This window comes from Paramormyrops kingsleyae, chromosome 16 (assembly GCF_048594095.1).
Source record: "Paramormyrops kingsleyae isolate MSU_618 chromosome 16, PKINGS_0.4, whole genome shotgun sequence".
Lineage (NCBI taxonomy): Eukaryota > Metazoa > Chordata > Actinopteri > Osteoglossiformes > Mormyridae > Paramormyrops > Paramormyrops kingsleyae.
Genome location: NC_132812.1, coordinates 32,928,006 through 32,949,474, shown reverse-complemented (window position 1 = coordinate 32,949,474; position 21,469 = coordinate 32,928,006). Strand labels below are relative to the sequence as shown.

General features: G+C 46.9%; 1 protein-coding gene across 2 annotated transcripts in view; it reads right to left on the bottom strand.

The window, feature by feature from the left end:
- nck2b (NCK adaptor protein 2b) overlaps positions 1-21,469 on the bottom strand; it is a 51,956-nt gene that overhangs the window by 10,892 nt on the left and 19,595 nt on the right. The window contains exons 1-2 of one of the 2 annotated variants that reach the window (XM_023811428.2): positions 9,549-11,185; positions 3,313-3,554 (exon numbers count right to left, since the gene is read on the bottom strand). In XM_023811428.2, the coding sequence (XP_023667196.1) occupies positions 3,313-3,538 (226 nt within the window). In that variant the 5' untranslated portion in view covers positions 3,539-3,554; positions 9,549-11,185. Of the gene's footprint in view, positions 1-3,312; positions 3,555-9,548; positions 11,186-21,469 lie in introns of those variants that run through there. The other variant, XM_072700241.1, reaches the window with a different exon arrangement.

Below are 21,469 nucleotides of genomic sequence, written 5' to 3'. Positions count from 1 at the left end.
AGAAGTCCAACAGGACCCCGGCTTCATACCGAAAATACGGAAGGGACAGAATTTGACTTTGCCTTTTTTTTCTGACTGCTGCCTGTGTGTAGACCAAAGGCAGGTTTGTCTCGACCCTCTAATGGACGCCTGTACGCCTGTTTCAATGTTAACCAGCCCCTGTAAGGGTTTGTTGACATGAGGAAGTATCTTGCAGCGGTGAGCGAGATCCCAACATGCACCGGGGTTTATAAATGAACGCTTGTTCACGAAGGCGCCGGAAGCTTCCTCGAAAACGAGGAACCCTTTCTCCACAAATACTGAGGAAAAGAAGAGTAAAGCAGGTGAGCTAGAGACAGAAAGGATATTAATACTACAACATAATCCAAAAGTGCTGAATTAACTCTTTTCTTTGTGGGTATGAGCGTCACAGAACACAGCGGCAAGCATGGACAGGCCTGTGGATTCCTAAACAAGTTTCTTTTATTATTTCATTATTCACTTTGGGTTATTAGGTGGTTGCCCCCCCATCCTGGGTTGTTCCCTGCCTTGTGCCCGTAGCTTCTGGGACATGCTCTGGACCCCCCACAACCCTAAACAGGACCAGCGGTAACAGAAAATGGATGGATGGATGGATTATTAGATTAGAGGGATTCACAGTTTTGATGTATAAAAGGCTGTTCTGCTGCAAAGTACAAAAGCACAGTGTTACTATGCTGACAGTTTTGTGGAAGGTTCTGTGGGACACAATGATAAAACACCATTCATTCACTCATTCATAGAGTTTGGTTCTTCATGGCTTTCTAAAATTACAATTACATTTAGTTGAACGGCTGGGACTCTCAAATTCAAGGTGATTTTAGATTCATACAACTGATAAGCGGCTACAGAGAATGGATGGATGGATAGATGAACATTTCACTGGAGCATTTCAGATGTTCTATCTTGCCCATGGCCGCTACAAAACTGAACCAGAAAACTTCAGATTGCAGCTCCCACATCTCGATATCCACCTGATGCTCGCTGGTTATGACTCTGCATGCAAGTCAGGTAGCACAACAAATGACCCTATCTGCCCGAAGAAGGGCACAGCGCTGACAAACAGGTGAGGCATGATTTGAACCGCTGTTACTTCACATTTTTGTGATCCATATTTACGTTTAGCTATACTGACTGTAAGATAACAGTCTAGGCGTCTGCAAAACCGTAAGTAAATACTCCTTCATATTCTTGCTATTGTGCACAAATCAGAGCCCCCAGACGCCTCTGAACTCATCAACCCAGTAGCCTCATTCTGAACTTGATCGGTGACGCTTCTGCTGAGCCGGTGGCAGCAACGCGACACGACAGTAGCCGTCCCTCTGCGTGCGCGAGCGCCAACTGTAACAGGCAGCAGCATCCCACGCAGGGCTGGGAATAAAATAAAATAAAGAAAACAATGACATCGATTCGGATTCTGTAAAGCAGGAGACAAATTCAACGCGTGTTAACTTCACCTCCCCCCCCGCTATGGATGGCCCCGTCTCAAACGCTGCAGGCCACCAAATCCCAGCTACCGCATATTACATCGGCATCGGCTCCTACGCGTCTTTGCCCCCCCCTGCTGACGTACGAAGGCCGCAGAACCGATTTCGGCAGTCTACGCTGCCGCTAAACCGGAGAGCCTGCTGAACGGGTTACGCGGGTGCCCTGTCGTAATGCAGCCCCGTCCTGCTTGGTCCTCATCGTACGAGGAACGTTCTGTTAGCATAAGCAGGGTTTGGCCTGGTTTCTCACTCACTGGATTTTTATTTTATTTTATTTTGTCTTTTTGCAGGAAAAGACGCCACGCCTGGAAACACATCATTGGCTTGATGACGTAATACCTTGGATGTTTTTAATGACGACTTAACATAACAACAACACGAAGCCCCCGATTTCATGCACTGTTAGACACAGCTATGGGAATATCAAATCCCTGCATCCATCCACTCCTGTAGGAGTCCCCTATATCCTGTTACCACGCGAGATGCTCTGCTTGAAGAGAGCCAGCGGGGTCTCACCTCACTGGAGCATTTGCGGGCCAGACAATCACAAGCCGCCGGTATCCATGCAAAAACGACAATCCCACCAAAGACATAATACATCATTTACCAATTATATGGTTTAGAGGGGAAAAAATAAAACTAACCGAAGAATGATGCTAGGAGTGATGTGAGAGAGTCAGCAGAAAACCAGGGGGACTTAAGGAGCAAAACTCGGGGAGCATACAGGCCATTTTCAGCGAGAAACCGCCACCAGGCACGTACACAGATAAACCGGGAACTCCACAGAGGATTGCTGTCCCAGCTCCGAGGTGACCGATGGCCACCGAGGCCAGCGATAGCAGGAAGAATCCTAAGCATGTGGTGGACTTCCAAAAGTAGGACAGACACTGGGCGCGTGCTAATTTCTCATCCACACCATGACACTAAGAGATTCAAAACAGTGCTATATTACATCATAAAGTGAGACTATAGCTAGGATTGACTCAAGTAATGAACCTATTAATCACAATTATCACAACCTCCAGTGCCCAACCAATATAAAGAAAAGGTACACAAGAGAGACTATAACAACCAATCAGGTGGTTTGTAAACTTCCTGATTCCTGCATTGGGAGCATCTGGCTGCTGCTTAGCTAGGCACAGGTACTGTATACACACACTGAATTATTTTCTTATCCACGCATCACACTCATGGATACTGCCCACGTCTACTGAAAAACTCCCCAAATAGTCTCTTAAAGGCCCATAACGCATCTCCAGAATACTAGTTCCACTCCTCCGCAGAGAGGTTCCTCCAAAAATAATTTAAAAATCGTATCAGTTCAACACAAGCAGAAGGTACTCGAGCTCCTTTTCTACCGGGCTGTCATTCCCCGTTAGACTGAACAAAATTCCCAGTGACGCATTCCAAAACTTAAAACCTTCATCATTCGGGTGACAGGTTAGAAGTTTCTTGAGAGTCTATAACCGGAGGTGCTCAGACCATCTTCTGTCACAGCCATGCTACCGAACCTCCGTAGGCAAGAAGCACAGGCAGCTTCCATGATGAAAGGGCTGCTGAATCCATGCAATTTAAGTGCTGAGAACAGAGGCCTGAAACCCCTGTACGCTTAACACACTCTTCACAGACCAAAGGTTTCCATTGGTTGTTCATCCAACTGACTTTGGACGACGACAGAAGTTACACACCACACATACCTGGAGCGTAGATACGTGGTCATTGTTCACCTTTGCCTGAGCGTGCCGACGTGTCACCAAACACCCACAAGACCCACAAGGAAGGAACAGGACATAGAGTCTCTCCTTACCCAATGTGTCCTTAAGGTTCTTCACCAATGAGCCCTTTTTCAGGCTGTTCTTGCGCTCCACGTAGTTTGAGGGGACGTAGCCTGTCTTATTGGAGGCATTCCGCACCCTCCACCACGTCTTGGAGTCGTCCAGCAGCCAAAGGCGCTCATTTTTCCGGATGTCAAGTTCTTGGTCCTGCTGGGCCGTGTAATCCCACTTGGCTATAACTATGACCTCTTCTGTCATCTTTCATGGAGTCTTTCTGTGCCAGAGGAAGACAGAACGAGAGAGACAGAATACATCAAGAACAGGGAAGCTGTTTCCCCTTCGTCCAGGGAAACCAACAACCAAGCAGGTTAACCAAAGTTACGAGGCTGGAAATTCACATCAACGGCATTCTCCACAATCGAAGTTAACGGGTTTGAGCTGTCCCTTACGGAGCTGGTATGGGAGCGTGGCGAGCGAATCACTGCTTCCATCGGAAGGGGGAGAAAACATTTCTATTGTCTTCATAAGCGCGGTTCATTCCCTAATCCTTAAGCCGCAGCCTGCCACCCTTGGCAGACGAACCACGGCATGTGACAGCCGGAACCAGAAATCCTGGCAAAAGCAGAGAAAGCCTCTCCGTAAGTGACCAGGCTGGATCGAGCCAGAATTAACTGCTAACAGAAGCACATTTTTGGAGCCTGATCACGCGTGTAAATACAAGCCTACCTATAGGTATAATATTACACTTTTCATGGCGCATTTAGAAACGGCTTTCCTCTGAGAACCTCACCAACTTTCAGTGCATACTTTCACCACTAAAGACCATCCACAAAACCGGACAGATCCAGAACAGGCGAAATGCAAAACATACAGAAAACCATTCTTGTAATAAGCTAGCCATTTATATTTCCACAATGTGCCATTTCAATCCTATCATTTAGCAACAATGTTGGAGAGGGGACTATATTTCTGGTAATGTACGAAAAGAGGTACAGAGCAAAGTACGAGTTGAGGCCTGCCACTCAGTTAGTCTGCCAGCTTAATTAAACCATCTGTCAAACGTCAATCGTATTTTGAGCTGCAGACAGATCTGGGAGATCTCCGTACTTTCTCAGAGCAAAGGGCTCAGGGGCAGGGACAGGACATGGGAGGATGACAGATGCAGGCAGCGGGGAAATCGCCCTTCAAAAGTGCTTACAGGCGTCCGACAGCTCGTTTCCCCTTCCAGGGACGGCCCGTCAGGCAGGGAGCATGAGGGACACGTCGGGCGTAACCGCGGGTTAGCTGGCCTTCGATTTTCCACTGAGTGAGTCAGGCCGGCGGTGCGGGGCAAGGCCTGCCGTGTGACGAGACATTACACGTACACAGCGCCCCGTGCTTCCCGGGTCATGATATCGATTAGAGTAAATGCCCCAACAATGCCAACAAACTGAAGAGCTGGCGGTTTACCAACCTTCCCGTAATCGGCCGGCAGAGTCTGAGAAGTTAAAAACCTAGGTGTTCAAGTGGGGTTTTGTTTTATTACATTATTTTATTACATAATTGTATTACATTGATCGTCTTGATTGTTTTGCATGACGTCCTTCTAAGTTATAGCATTTGGCAGTAAAAAGACTCAGATTCTGATTTTTTTCATTTTTGTTTTTTGAAACTTTCAATTCTGTGTCATGATAATAATAATTATTATTATTACAATTATTATTATAATAAAAATAGCAGCTGTATGTAACTATGATTGTATATAACTGGTATTTTCACAGTCTTAAAGTTTTACCATCACATGTAGATTGGTAAAACTAGTTGTCACCTGTCTCTGCTGCACTAACAATACAAAGGATAGGCAAACATCCATCTCAATCCAGACGTTACTACAGAACAAAAAGCATGACTTTCCTGTTCAGGGGGGACTTGTGTTCAAAAACGTAGATTTTCGGAGGGAACACAGGTATTTACGTTTAGATTTATGAGCAGATCGTGCACAAATATAACATACAAGGTAAATCAGATGCCGGCACGTGAGCCATGTCCGGATACTTTTTCGTATACTAAAAATGTTCTGCAGCACTGTGCTTAATGAATACCAATGTTCTCACTAGTAAATATACTAACATTGACATTTTTATTAATTTAGCAGACCAACATATTTTAGGAAGCCGGGTCAGACAGGGCCTTGAACAATGAGGCCTTGCTTGAGGGCCTAATGCTGAGGTCTGAAGGATGAAATCTTTCTGCCGACCCCGAGATTCGACCCGTCGATCTTCCGAGCCACAGGCACAATGTCCCAACACACATCACCACAAATCACCACCCCCAAACCGGAATCAGTCTCAGGTGTGTTTTTGAGTAGATAGACACCGAAACAGACTGTAGACTTGCAGACTGCTCGGACTTCTTGAGTTGAATGTACCTTTCCTAAGCTTACAGGTGCAAGACACATTGCGTAGGACACCACAAGGTGGGAAAGACAGGTGACATCATGCGGACCAGTCAGCTGGAGATGCTGTCCATCTCTGCTTCAGCTGTAGGAAGTCTCAGTTCTGTCGTTTCTACGATTCCACAGACAGAAAACACAGTGTCAGCCTGGGGGTTTGTGTATGTGTGTGTGAGTGTGTGTGTGTACGGGGGTGGGGGGGTGGAGTACGAGTGAATAGAATTATTCCTCCTTTTTGGGGGCCACCCTTCACAGACCCCTTTGAAGTATCAGCATCATGGCAGCTTGCATTCAATAACGTAAAAAGAAAAAAAAAACCCAGCAGAACGGCTATCCTTTCCACAAGCTTTGAGTGACTTCGCTGCGGGGCCAAGTGTTAAGCGCTAAGCTCCAACAGCCAGCAAATGGGCTAAGGTTAGGCTAAAAGTGTATGAGACAAGTGCAGGAGCAGGAGACTCACAAGCCAGAACTAGAGCGTGACAATAAATTAATAAAAGCAGCTACACCAAACAGAATTTCGCCCATCTAGCACTCCGGTACATCCCCAGGACGTTACAGATTAAAAAAAACAAAAATATATGGACATACTCGAATAATAATCTTAGGAATCAGCTATACATTTAAAGTCCCTTGGAAGAGGCCGGAACAAGCCGAGGAGTGCCCGGGGGGGGGGGGGGGGGGGGCGGTTGTGATAGAGTTTAGAGTCCAACCTGTCTTGCCCCCCCCCAGCACAATGGATTCCAAAAGGTTATCAACTGAAAGTAGGCATATGCTAACCTAACAGTACTTATGGTGCTTTTCCACTGGCACCAAGAACCAAACTGTACCGGACCTTTACCCCAAACAACCACAGTTATAAATACCATACCTGATCCATAACCGAGCTGTAACAGCACTAACATCTGCTAGCGTTTGATACTTGCATAACATGCCGATTCTCTAACATGCTAGCGGAAATTAGCACAGACCAAAACAAAAATAATAAGTGCACATACAGTAAATGATGAGGTACACCGTGTGAACAGTAAATAAGTGCCTCTTCAGTGACATGCCGGTGGGCCCCTATCCCCCAGTTCCAGGGGCGCCACATGGTGGCTGACCTTGTGCTGTGACCCTCAGGCTATAGATAGCAAGGTGGGGTCCAATGTAACTGTACTCGTCCTTGTGCAAATATCAAGTAAAGGATTTATCATTTTAGCATTTTCTTATATCTTCTTATATAATCTCAGCACTTTTCTTCACAAGTCTGTCATTAAGCCTGCTAAAGCTCATCTTGGGCACCTACTGGCCAGAGACTGCTACTACACTTCACAGACCTGAGAGAGGTCACAGAGGTCCTCTGTTGCCCCAGAGCGTTCCGAGCTATTAAAACGAGCTGGGGATTTCGATTCGGAGCCCTAACCATCACTCCCCATGGCAGCCCCTGCAGTAATTGGAGCCCGACTTTAACAGGGGCCATCAGGATGAAACGGCGCAGGACCAAATGTGCTCTAAGGCAAGGCAGGGGGGGGGGGGGGGTGGCGGCTCAAGGGTGGACCGAACTGAGGAATAGCAGCTGTAATGGAGGAGGGGACCGAATTGAAGCCTACCAATAACAGGAGGAAGGGAAAGTTTTCATAAAGCGTAGCCCAAAGTGTGAACCAGAAATCCCCAGGATTCAGAGCAAATCTGCTTTATGGAGCGAGGATGTGACCGCAGATACAAGCACACACCCGGCGTGATCTGTTCACTGGCACGTACGTCGGGAGGGAGTGGGGCGTGATCTGTTCACTGGCACGTACGTCGGGAGGGAGCGGGGAAGGGGAGGGACAGAATAGCACGTTATTTCGGATGTGCTCCGACATGCCGGAACGGAATGCAGAATGTCACAGTTCCGTTCCCCGCAAACATCTCCAAGGAGGCATCGATTGCTCATGTACGATACGGTCCCATCAGACGGCAGGAACGCGAAATCGAACAACGCCGCCTTTATTTAGAGCACTGCAAACTGCTCAACGACTCCATGATTAAAAACCTAAGGGCTTCAGCAATATATAAATGCAATCATTTTTAAATAATTTAATAACTAAACTTTGACTTCCTCCATTGCGTTATTCAACCAGTCACAGAGAAGACTGTAATTTCACCTCCACTGGGGCTGATCAAAAATGGGGAACGGGGGAAAGAATGGTGTGTGTGTGTATGTGTGTGTGTGTGTGTGGACACAGCTAAGCACCCCAACACTTGCAGTGTCTATTTCAGACCTCACCCCCCTATTTTGGGGCAATTTCAGCTCCATTTCAAGGACGACACCAAGATATAAAGCCTCCATATGAACAGCTGGTGTCAGTTAACGTCAAACCGCGATAAGTCTCGGTTGACCTCACGACCCACCCTCACAATCACACAGACGGACGGGGGGGCGGCAGATGCAGTGTGGATCACCACCTGGGGTGTCCCTGTGACCGTAGTGCGTTTCAGATGACATCAGCACCAGCCAACTAGCCTCCATCTCGACACACAACTGCCCACGTCCAATAAAAAATGACATTAACATGATCCCAGAAAGCCCAGTGTCACACCCGCAGTTTCATGGCTGCCATGCTCTGTCGACACTCCCACCATGGCGAACCGAAGCCTTAGACAGAAATCCTTAAGCAGACAGCCTTAAGCGTGGACGATAAGAGCACGACAAATGGAAGAACAGAGGAAACAGACGGAGGGGATTATAGCGAATTGCCGCGTGTTGATACTGTTTGACGTTATTTAATAAGTCACTAAGTGAACAGTGTGGCGTCTGTGGAGACATTCTACACCGCCGCCTGCTTTAATCGCTGCTGGCATCATCTGCATCTAAACAAAACACCTTCCGGGTCCACAAAAAGGCGGGGAAGCATCCAGAAAGAACCGGAGCTGCAGTTAGTGTCACCTGGGCCTTCAGGTGTGAATCGGGCCCCTGCGGGGCTGCAAGGGGGCTGCGAAAGAGGGGCCACCCTCCCCACACCCACAGCAGGCTCATACATGATCGCGACACCGTGTCGCAGGCCTGCAGGAATGCAGCGTGGCAACAATGCTGGGCATCTGCATTTTTTACAATAATACAGATAGAAGAAGCGGATGAGGCATCGAAGTCTAAGTCCAGGGGAGCAGAATATAGACGCTCAGGCTGGCCGGAGGGAGCCAGGGGCAGAGACGCAAGGGGGGGCCATAGCTGCCCCCTTCCCCCACAGGCTGGGGAGCCAAGAACAGATTGCAGGTGCTGGTGTGAGCGTTCATCGCTGCCGTGTCACTACGCGACACCATATGTCATCGTGGCCATATGGATCTCTCACAGCAGCTGGGGAAGCGGCACCAATGCGGGGCTGAGCTGGGCCAGCATCAGAACCTGGTGCTGAGCTTGGGGAGACCATGGTGTGCCCCCCCCTCACCCACACCGTCGCCCCAAAAAGGTCTGCAGTTAAACTGGAGACTGACACCCTCTGCCTTAGTCTGAACAGACCTGAAGATAAATGAGGAGGTGGGGCAATCGGGGGGTGGGGGGGCTGGGGATGGAGGCATGCGCTTGCAGGACAAAACTCACTGATGACACTGCCCCCACAGAGCTCACGTTTGCACAAACCCCTCCACTGACAAACTGGGACGAACCCAAAAAACACGCTTATTGACTCGAGAATGTTACGGCGATGAGAAAGCTTCGGTCTGGCTCATATTCCAAAGACCCATGGGGGCACCTCAGAGAATAAACATGGGAAATGGTAAACGTGAGTGAGGGGAGGGTGGGGAGGGCAGACCGGCTTCCCGAAATGAAGCAGCCTGCCGCGATGTGGAGCACGAAATAGAAGAACAGAGTACACTCACCGGACGCAGAAGACTACACTCCCAGTGTGTGTAAATATTACTTCAGTGTGAAAGTTCTGCTTCACAGGGCGAAATAGGAGGGGACATTTAAAAATAAATAAAAAACAAATAATAAAAAAATCAGGCAAACAGTGTACAACCCACATACAAGACAAAGAGACATGCTCCTCCAGGAATGAGTTTGAGGCTTTGAAAAGCAGGAACCAGAGTTGGAATCAATCGCTGCCACAACTCCAAATGATGAAGCGCTCCAGAGTCTTTAAGGTCGACTTTCCAGAATCTTTCAGCGAGCCTTCTAGAACACAAGCGAGATGAAAAAAACAAAAAGCGAAAAGGGAATGAAGGGGATTGAAGAGGAAGGGAACGGCTGCACTCGCCGCCCAGTGCGGAGCCACAGCCTCTGTCCATCTCCCAAAGTTCCTCCGACCGCGGCCGTCTTGCCTTCCTGGTTATTTTTAGAACAGCCCGGCAATTATCTGAGCCCGGCGCATACCTCCCAATGCTCAGCCTGCCCCTGGTTTGCTACACCCGATCCGTTTTGTACCAACCGAGTCCTATTAAATCGGGTCAGTACCTCCATCGGCTGGCATAGGCTGTTTTTCTCCTCTCTCATGAATATTAATGACGCCGAATGAACCATTTTTCCTATTAAGCAAAAACAGACTGCAATATGCTTTGGAAAGAAACATTTTTTGGCATTCATTTCAAAAAGTTAATTTCAAAAGCAAAACATAAGGCCAGTTCCAAAATGGAATCAGAGTGAATTTTAAGGCAAAGTGACTGTAGTCCAAAAGTTGAGCAATTCGTCAGGTTAAAAAGTGAAAGGGAGAAGCCCCGAGGTCACTTCTGGACATGACAGAGAGCCCTAGAGGGATTAGACCGCTAATGACTTGTCATAGCTCCAGTAATAAGTGATTAACCATAGAAGGAAGCGGAACCTCAAAGACTACTCACTTATCTGAAGTGCACACGGCACTAGGCTGGCGTACAAGATGACCTCAGATGAAATGCGATGAAGGACAGAGAGCACAAAGACACCATTAGAACATCCTGCTTGGACCAACTATCGAAAGCCACCGAGGTCTGTTCGACTGTGCTTGAGCAGAACACCAATGAGGTTTACAAGAAATATGCATAGGAAGAAGCCAAGTGAAAGTCATTCCAAGACGGTGAGAAACTAGCAACCAGCAAGGGATCAAGTGGTATATCGGTAGGCTGATAAAATCAGCTCATAGGCAAGTTTCACATACGCAACATAAATCTATTGATAAAGCACCGATAGTGTGATGGAAAAAAAGGGGCTTCTCACTACATAACCTTTATTATGTTATCTACTGCTGCACAACCACTATACTTTCCTGTAGTATAACTCACCACTCCGCACCTAAGATTATCGGTAAGTGTCACAATTCAGCCTTTATAGCCACAACAGAATGTGTGTGTATAATAAAGACTAATAAATTCTGTTTTCCGTGAGCTTCATTTACAGCGGCTAGATGTGAGAGATGGATAACCAGCACTGGACAAGGATTTCACCAAAACTAAACAAAACGAACCTAAACTTATAATCTCTCCACCTTTCCTACAGCAAATTAGAGGAAGAGAGACAACATGGTTCAGCTAACACCCAACCAAAGCCCAAAACAAATAAGAGTGAAAACAAAAGACATTCATGATCTACTGTCCAATGGAGGTAGGCCAGGATGAACACAAAAGGGCGACCAAATATACCGAAGCAACCAAAATCCAGGAAGGCTTAGGAAAACTCACACATAATGTATGTCATTTGTGATCATTCGAGAATGGAAATATTGTATTACTCCACACGAACCCTTGAGGCCAAAAGTGATTGTAAGCATGCAAAGAAGTTAATTTGTAAGGTGCTTTTGTCAAGTAGAACAGACAATGCAGTTTGAGTTTGCTCTTGTGCATCTCTTCTCATGTCATGTCATTAACTTGTTTCAAGCTTAAGGTTATATGGTGGCCTTTTGAATTTTATGTGTCTGACTCAGTTCCGCTGCTTGTTTGAGTTTGACTGACTACATCAGTCGGTAAAGCACTCGACCTTAAACTATAGGTACGAGTTTAATTTTTGACCATAGAAAATATTAGCCGGTACTATTGGTTATCAAAATTTTTGGCTCGTATTGGAGACATTTTGACATTGTCTCTTGGATCCTACAACAGGCTCGCACAGTGTCACCACTGACACTGAGACCAGTTAGAAAGTCAGGGAGGACCTTGGCAGGTGACCCAAACCCGGGAGGTCCGGGCGTGCAGCACCCCGAGGACCTACTGAAGGACAAACAAAAAATACATATTTAAAGGTTCATTTCATTACTACAATGAATTTTTTCATTCTTTAAAAAAGAGAGTTACCATGACAGATTCTGAACCAAACTGGCCAAACCCACACAGACAGACAGAAACGGGTTTTCCTGGAATGAGCTGTGTGCAGCTGGGCCACATTTGGGGAGAAGGAAATTCCCACCCTGATGAGAGATTGATTTATCAGGTCTGATATATCACCCCCCCTCTCTTACTCACACTCACACACACACACACACACACACACACACACACACACACACACAGACACACACACAAACTACGCATGCACGCACGCACACACGCAACGCACACAACGCACGCATGCACACGATCAGCTAGTTTTGATCAGACTGTTCCCCTGATCTTTCTTAGATGCCATTCCCACAAAGTCATTATAAAGCAGCGAACAAACAAAAACCTCATTTGTTCCATGGCTTCAGCAGAAAGTAGGTCGGAGCAGTGGCCCAGCCAGTGAAGGAGCCCCCCCCCCCCTGAAAATGCTGGACCTACAGCTCAGGAAAAGGTTAAATGCAGGGTGCGTGATCAGCGCGGGAACTGCCGGGGGGTTCAGGAAGCAAAATGCCAGACTGTTCAATGGTAGTGTCTAACCATGGCCCACGTCTAGCATTCCCCATCTCTTAAGCAAAATATTGTCAATCTCAACTAAAGTATCACAGCAGTAGGGTTGCAAAATTCTGTGAATTTTCCCATTAATCCCTATATATTACTCTTTATTCCCATGGGAAGTTTCCAACTAGGAATATTTCCAAAATTCCCCATCTTAACTTCCCACATAATGGAAAGTTTATGGAAAGTTTCCGGAAAATTTCTGCCCCTTTGCAACCCTAGCAAATACTCTCAGTACTCCGCTGGAAACATTAATACAAGCAATGTAGGTGGCCAGATGTGAATTAACTGCACATTTAAATTTGGCTGATGCCCCCCTCATGAGCGCTAGGCTAATCGTCTGCACACATGACAAAAATAATAGAATTCTAGCTATGGAATCACTTTGGCTTTAGTCTTGCTCTTTTGACGCAGGCAGAGGAATCATGCTTCTAGAAGACAGGAAGCGATAGCCCTAAAATGGCAGCAGAAAGTCTGGGACAATACCCAGCCTTTTTAATACCAACAGCAGCTGACAGGCCATTTCATTTTTATGTTTTGGCCATAACTTATTCCAAACGGTGAACAGGAAAAAACAGAACAAGGCATTGAATGAAAAGCAATATGAAGGCTTTCTCTCCATCTGTCTGAGGGAAGTGGTATAAAGTGACAGGACAACCTTTTCATTCTCTGTCTCAGTGGGGTGGAGAAGCACAAAGGAAAGTTGAATGAGGTGAGTAGCAGGGCATGGACAGGGCATTAGAGGTCATTACAATTCAGGGCCAATATGGAACAAAACAGGTTATTGAAATGGCTTATTCGCCAAGTCATCTGCTGAGGGGTTGCATCATTTTATGCACCCCTGCTCCCTGGATCCAAATTAAGACCACATGGGTATGGGCCTGATGTGCAGAGCGACCATCAGGGAGATTTGTCAGCACATAATTATCTGGCCTGACCACAGGACCACAGAACAGGGACGTGTAAAAAACATAGTAGGTACTAGCTCTCAGATACAATCCGCTTGTTTCCTTCCTCTTCCGTTTGCCAAGAGAAATAAATACAAAAATCACAAGACTGACGATGGCTACGACGACTGCACCTCCTAAGGGTGAGGAATTAACTCCCAAGAAGCTGCTGGTAACTTAATAATTACTTCAGCGATACCTAGGTAATCTGTCACCTGAAGATGACAATTGCAATGTTAGGGGACCATAAAGGAACGGCTGTCAGCCTCTCTTTTTTATTTTCAGGAGCAGCGGTGCGGAGGCTCAGCGGGCAGCAGGCTGATCCCACGCCTCTGCGGCCATTAGTTCAATCCCTGCCCCAGCTGTGCATGTGCATGTGTGACTGTGACCATCTAGGATCCCATCCAAAGAGCCCCCCCCACCCCCACCCCCACATAGCGCCTTGAGCTTCCTGGGAGAGGCTGCAGCAGCCCCCCAACCCTGTACTAGATAGGCAGTTACAGAAAATGGGCAGGCAGCTTGATTTCTGATGTGAACAGCTTCACACTGGGAATAGGCAAAAAGCCAATGCAGAAAAACAGAGCTGGTTCAAATCGTCAAGTGCACACATACAGGAGCCATTACGGTCAGAAGACTTAACACTATCATATGTATTGCACATTGCTTAATAACATCCTACTTAGTGACATTAAGATGCCTGTATTAATGAGCATTTATCATAAGATCAACAGTAGAAGACAGGTATATAATCCAGTGCAAAATCACAGGTAGATCGGGAGACAGGTACACAGACAGACAGACAGACAGACAGACAGACAGATAAATCAGCAACCAAAAAAATAATTAGACATGAGCCTCCATGTTTGAGGAAAATTTTGCCTGTTTATACGCCACCTTGTCATGCCACCCACGTTTCATGTTCAGCGTCAACACAGATTCATAGTGGTGAGAAAGGAGCTCACCCCCCCCCCCCTTCAGAGTCGCCGAGATGACACTACCGTGGAGATTCTGGAAGATGTAAACCAGGAGATGTAAAGGCTTTAAGCAGTGATGAAACATCACGCAGAAGCAGTCCCCAGCACACATCTGTGTCCTCGTATGCAAATTCCAATCAATGAGTAACCACTGTGCGACTTCACCACACTGATGATGAAGCTTTCTGGCCAAGCCTAAGAAAACATGGTGTTTTCGTGTCTCATAACATTAATTAAAAAAGGCCACAGGCATTTACAAATAAAAATAGTCACTAAAAAGGGAGGAAGAAAAAAAACTGAAAAATGTCATAAGATTGTAGTATTTTAATTAACACATTTTGCATTTATATTTACAGTGACATCAGACGCACACTGATAGACCTTAACAGTGATTTGACCGTATTTACGTCTAATTTGCTAAAATACATTTCAAAAACAACTCAAAGGGGGTCCGTTTGCATAACAGGAGTCCTAAGGTGTCCCAAGGGACCCTCACATGCAAAATACCATCCAGTCTGAAGGTCAGCTTGGGTCACCAGGGGTGTATACAGGGGCAGGGCTACAGGGACACTAGCCCCAGCTGAAAGCTGACGGCTTCCTGGAGTGCCCCCCCCCACTCTGTCCCTCAGTGATTCAAAAACAGCATCGACTAACGATAAAGTTAGCCCGTCAGTTTCAATTATGCCCTCCTCTTATGCCTAGAAAATCCTAGAAACTTCCCTGGGGGTCAGAGCCACATTGGAAACCAGCTATAAGAACAATGGTTTGATCAATCCCATGATATCCTCACTGTTAATAGGTGAAGGTAGGACACAGGTCACACCAGACTCCTGGGGTTCTGTATAAAGCCCCATTTGCACCAAACACAACAATTTCTTTCTGCAAATCACCAGAACACAAAGCCATAGAGGACATTTCTCCTACTGTTACTCTGGCCTTTGAGCTCATGAACGGCAAAAAAAAAACAAAAAAAAAAACAGTAAAACAAAGAATTTGAACAGCAAGCTAACCCAGTATCTATAAGATACATCCGTGGAGACAAAGTCTACTGAAAGTTGGCAATTGTCACTGATGGCGACTTTATTAATTCCCCCCCCCCCTCAAACTTGCATAAATTATCAATTCAGATCAACCTTAATCTCCCCAGGGTTGGCTCCACATTAATAAACATAAAATAATTATCCCTCTCCTGTTTTACAGTGATTAAAAAGGCAGGCTGACTCAGAAAAGCAGTCCTGGATGAACAGGGGGGGAGGAAAAACTGGAACAATATTAACAATCTCTTTCCATTTTCCCCTTAGCAACTGGGAACCCACCCAAAACCTAAAACGGCAAATCGCAAACACACAAACTGTTCCCTTTCTCCCAGCTGACCATCAGAAATGAGAAATGTCATACAGCCCAGAAAAACTAATTACTGTGATTGCGTTCTGATTTCTCATTGCCTCCCCCCCCCACCCCCCCACCACTTTAGCATCATGCAAACAGTCGCATTTCCATTCCCTGAGACTCCTGTTACTTCTTTAATCTACTGATGCATAGGCTTGCCAAGGCTGGACCTCTGTCCCGAGGAGATCCGCTAACCCAGAGCATGTGTTTGAAAACAGCAGAGAAACAGGAACCGTTGTGAACTGCACAAGGGGCGACTCTCGGGGACCTTGTTATCCATGTCGCATCGGGCTGCGACATTTCTCAAGCCCCCAACACTTAAAGGGCAGGGGGTGTGTAGTGGCCGCTGTTTCACCCCCAAGTCTTCTGTCGATCATACCAGATAACTGAAAGTGGGAGAATCCCTATCAGCTTCTCCTGGATTTCTAGGCAATCTGATATTTTCCACCGATTAATAGGGAGGTTTTGGAAATGCAGAAGTAAAATGTTACAAAAAAGTAGAGAAAATGGCTGCCTGATGTTGGCCCTCCTTCCAAGTTTCATAACAGAGCAGTCATGATTGACTGATTTAGAGGAACTATTACATATTTGTGATAGATGCTAGTTGAGTATTTGAGGCCTAGATTCTCACCAGGCAAGGCTGTTTGGCTGCTTCGGCTAACGTGTCCCACTGTCAGCTGCCACACAGCTTGTCAACCCAAGGATCGATTATCACTCGTGGGAGTTTTGCTTACACAAAAATGCTCTGATTGGTTCAGAGAGATTACAAATCAGATTATATAGGAGGTGGATCCAAGCAACTGGAGGAGGCGGGACCAGCCAATAAGATGTCTTGGACCCACCTCCTATATAATCTGATTGGTTCTCTCTAAACCAATAATTTTTGCTTCTGCCCTCAGAACATTTTTGGGTAAGTAAAACTCCCATGAGCTCGAGTATTACAAGCAGGAAAAACACAAACTGTGACAAGCATAGTGACACACAGTTGACCATCAGCAGCACATCAGAGATGTAGAGCAGTCTCTTGTGCCAGACTTGGAGATCCACGGACCTTAGCAGAAAGGCTTCCAACTCGTATCAAGAGGGTGTGTACAATCAGATTGTCCTTGTTTAGCTGATGTAAAAAAAAAATGTCATTTAATGACAAGTTCTAGACTTCTACACAGAGCATAGAGTGTCTCACACCATCAAGTAGGATCTATTTAAAGAAAGTCAATGCAGGGGATGTCAGACAACATATCTGAATTCAAATGCATCTGATGTCTAAATAATATGCAGCAACTTCACCTTCATTTAAGGTCAAATTTCTCACCATGACGCAAGTCATGACGCCCAGAGGCAAAGGCTATCCGTTAGGATGGCGTCGCCATTATGCGTAAGCCTACAAACGGCTGCAGTACCCGTTAACTACATGTCAAAACAAAACCTTCCAGCTGCCAGCCTGCTCATTTTTCATTTTTCACACCCGCCCATCTTGAGAACAGTGGCAGTGCAAACCCAAGGCGTTTTCCATGTTTCCTAATTGCCACCTCTGCAGAATGAATACATGGCAGAAATCTCAGAGAACAAGTGGCGGAGGGTTCCAGGAAAATGCTGGGAAAGACTTTCAGGAACCTTGGCAGCGATGTCTTCCTTTGGGCTTTCTGGCTTCAGTCTCTTGGCCTTTGACTGCTCCATCAGGCTGACCTTTGCCACGGCAAGCTAATTCCCTGCTTCCCAGCTCCCACACTCATTCCCAAAGGTGAGCAAGAATGGGGTAGGTTCCTTACTCAACTCCAAGGCCTGAACTCCAACCTACATAAACTGCATTGTGTGCTTGTCCTTCTAGTAACTCATAGAACCACCTGAACCATAGCGGGAGTATAGACTGAGCCCGTAAGAGCAAAGATGAGCAGGCGGACCACCGGGAAGGACCATGTGGAGGAACTATACAGTGACTTAACTATAGGTGAAGTCCAAGAGACCAAACTGGCTGAGCCAAAATCCAAATGAAGTCCCTCAGGTTAAGGTGACACTGGTCTCGACTTTTCAGAAAGGGAATCACACCCCATCCTTCCTCTTCCAGAAAGACGAGGCAGCTCATCACCCTACCGATGAAGACACTTTGAATGCCAAAGGAAACGACTGAATATATAACGATGCAGAGTGGCAGGACGCAGAAAGAGCTCCTGGTACTTCATGAGAGTGTTTCACCGTGAAAACCGAGACAAGGTGATTTCCAAGTGGTTGGCAGGTGCCTTTAAAAATAATTGGATGTCAAGAGAAATAAGCGACAAAGCATCTTATGTACGGCAGGAGCATGACAGCAATGCATGATCCAAACGCCTGGACACACACAAACGCAGAAAGGGGCGACTCAAATCACAACAGCAACTCCGATTGGTTATTTTTTATGCACGAGCAACCCTTCAAGGGGATGGGCCAAGGAGCTCCAGGTATCGGGCAAAGATCTCAGAGTCAAGTCGGCAAGTCCAGGCTGCGGTGTTCCTGCGATACTCCCTGTCACGTCTACCCCGCTGTGGCTCACTGCCACACACACACATACACACAAACCCTGAAAAAAAAGCCCGCAAATCACTACCCCGCTTCTCAGTTCACTGTGAAAACTAAGAATAATATGGAGATAACAGAAATAGATTTGAATACATAATCCATCAGCCTCATTAAGTCAGCACAACCCCTTGGCGGGCTCCACACAGAAAGGGCCTCATCTCTAGCTCAGTTTTTTTTCAGGGCCTCCCATCTCTCTTCTCCTCTCTTCAATTACTGTGCTTATTTCCCAGGAGGAGAACATCCTGACGACGCTAAGAAATCTAAAGGCACGTCTAATTTCCTCAACGGGCAGGTTTCGGCGAACGAGGCCTTTGACTCAGCTAGACTCCTGGAGCAAGTGATGGCGGCAGCATCTCCGCCAACCTCCCCGGGGAAATCCGACTCCTGAGGAGAAACCCCGCGAAGCCAGGGAGCCGCTTTTATTTAAGGAGGTTCAGGCTACAGGGCTCCACGGACAGCCAGAGGGTATCAGTTATCAGGTATGCGGCTCATGTCAGAGAGAGAGACCAAAGAGGAAACAGACATGCTCTCCTTGGAAGGGGGAGGCTTGAGGTTCGACATCGGGATGGGGTTAACTGGCCCACACAAATGAAGCTATGACATCACAGCTATGCGGGACGGTTTCCCCCGAGCTGTCAAGCAATCAGACAGCTTCTCTCAGTCATTGCCCACGGCATGCGCTCAGCCTCACACTGACACGCCGCGAGAGTCCCGTCGCCCACACTGACATGTGCGGCCTACGACTACCCGCGCAGGGAGGGAAAAGTTTCGACGCAAAGTTTAATACAATCATTTACACAACCCACAATGCCGAAGAAGGCAAACTCACAGGAGGTCTCATTCAGAAGATGAATGGACGTTAATGACAGCGACCAGCTCAGTGATCTCTGAACAAGATCCTGCTGAGGATCACCCCCCAACAGACACAATTAGGAGCAAACAACTCGCACACCCAGCAAGACTGGTGATGACACTGCCTACAGCTCCTATCGCTAATTCCAGTAGTAAAAACCCATTGAGCAGTCAGTGCTATATCTGGAACAGAAATGGGGGGTTACTAGATCTGGCAGCAAAGTGAGAAAAGGGCAACTGAAGCCTGGGTCCAGGGTTCAAATCCCATTCTGGTAAGGCTGCTACCACTACAGCCTGGGTCCAGGGTTCGAATCCCATTCTGGTAAGGCTGCTACCACTACAGCCTGGGTCCAGGGTTCGAATCCCATTCTGGTAAGGCTGCTACCACTACAGCCTGGGTCCAGGGTTCGAATCCCATTCTGGTAAGGCAGCTACCACTACAGCCTGGGTCCAGGGTTCGAATCCCATTCTGGTAAGGCTGCTACCACTACAGCCTGGGTCCAGGGTTCGAATCCCATTCTGGTAAGGCTGCTACCACTACAGCCTGGGTCCAGGGTTCGAATCCCATTCTTGTAAGGCTGCTACCACTGTCTGGCATTGGTATTATTTGTAATCACAATGCCTGGAAAAATGAAAGGTTATCAATATATTGCCAGATGAAAATATTGCAAGGGTGACATTTAATGTGAGAGTTAGACATAAAAGGGTGTTGGAGAGTCCTAGGAGAGGCTTGTAAACAAGACACCTATCCTGGCTCATAGTAAAATATCCAGCTGTACGCAACAGCTAGCCAGCTAAAATTTTGAAATGCCAGTATTTCCTTTTTTTTGTCCAGTGTAACTGAATCCATGGAAGTGGATGAATCCTCACGTCACAGCACACAGATGAGGCTTCTGTGCAGCTGACACGAGTGATGGGGCGTATAAATACCACAATTTGAGAATCCGTTCCGGTTCCCAGCGTGGCCCTGAACAGACTTGGATTAAGTAGCGGATTAAATTTGCATTGGCAGGGTAGGGGAGGGGAAAAGGGGAAGCCAATGAGTGTGCTGGAATGGCACCTGTGCACTAGGACTAACGCCCATTATTATCTGCCCATCCCGAGATGTTCCCAAAACACCACGCCCAAATTCATCCAGCCTTTCCAAGACAGAATAAGCATGATTGGGTTTTACTCATCCTGCCTTTGGTCACAATCACCAGCTTGTTCGTTAATGTTTTGTTTTGGGGATGACACTAATATTCGCTTTGGATTCCCTGACAACAGCATATGAACCCCAATATGGCTGAATCATCAAATCTGGGGAGACAGCAAAGCAGGTAACTGGGCGTGTCCAGTGAGCTTCTGCCAATGAGAATGGAACATTTCAGCTTTGTCTCAGACCTGACCAATGCATGAATCCCCAAAATCTTCCTTCAAGCCTTGCCTTTATTTTTTGTGCTGGAAAAAAATTAAGAGATGAACCAGTGGTCTGCTGGGAAACTTTACCACATGGAGTCAAGTACCTCAAAGGTAAATGTAAGCATGCTAACATGATTACACGTAAACTTCATATGTGGGGGAAAAAACAGCAACCGCAAGCAATTTTCTGCACCTGCTTACATTAGATGCCCATGCAACATACACTGTGGGACCTTATTACCATCATGGGTTTCTGGAAGGCCTTTGAATGGACTGTCCAGGATTTCCACCAGAACCATGAGAATGTTGAGAAGATGTCAGCAGTCACACCATTGGTAAGATCGTACGTGGATCGTACCACGGAGCCTCAGTGAACCGAGAAGTCCAGTCCAGATAAATCGCTCTGTACGACAACTGCCTGACGCAACCAGATGAAAGCTTTGAGTGAAGTGACAGCACGAGTTTATTGGTGTGCCAGAGCAGCAGCTGAAAGCTTTGTGCAGATGTTGCACGTGGGTGTCGTCTCTGAGGATGTTGGGACACCAAGGAGTGCAGCGCGGCCTCTACATAACCCTGGGCTTCTTTTTCAAAGAAGCTTCTGGAGGCCAGAAGGCTGCCGTGCCCTCAGCTCAGGTTGAAACTTGACCTTAAAAAGGCTTGAGATGACACCCGAGAAACGGAACAGATGCCGAACCAGCTGTGCCGCGGCCACCAGCCCTGCAAGTGAATTGGCTCGTCTGTTCCCATGTTCTACAGCCCATCCTCAGCAGCAAAAACCCAAGGAAAAGACAAGAGCTGAAAAACAGGCCATTGTCTGCATGTCTAGAGGCACATGCAAGCCGACAGA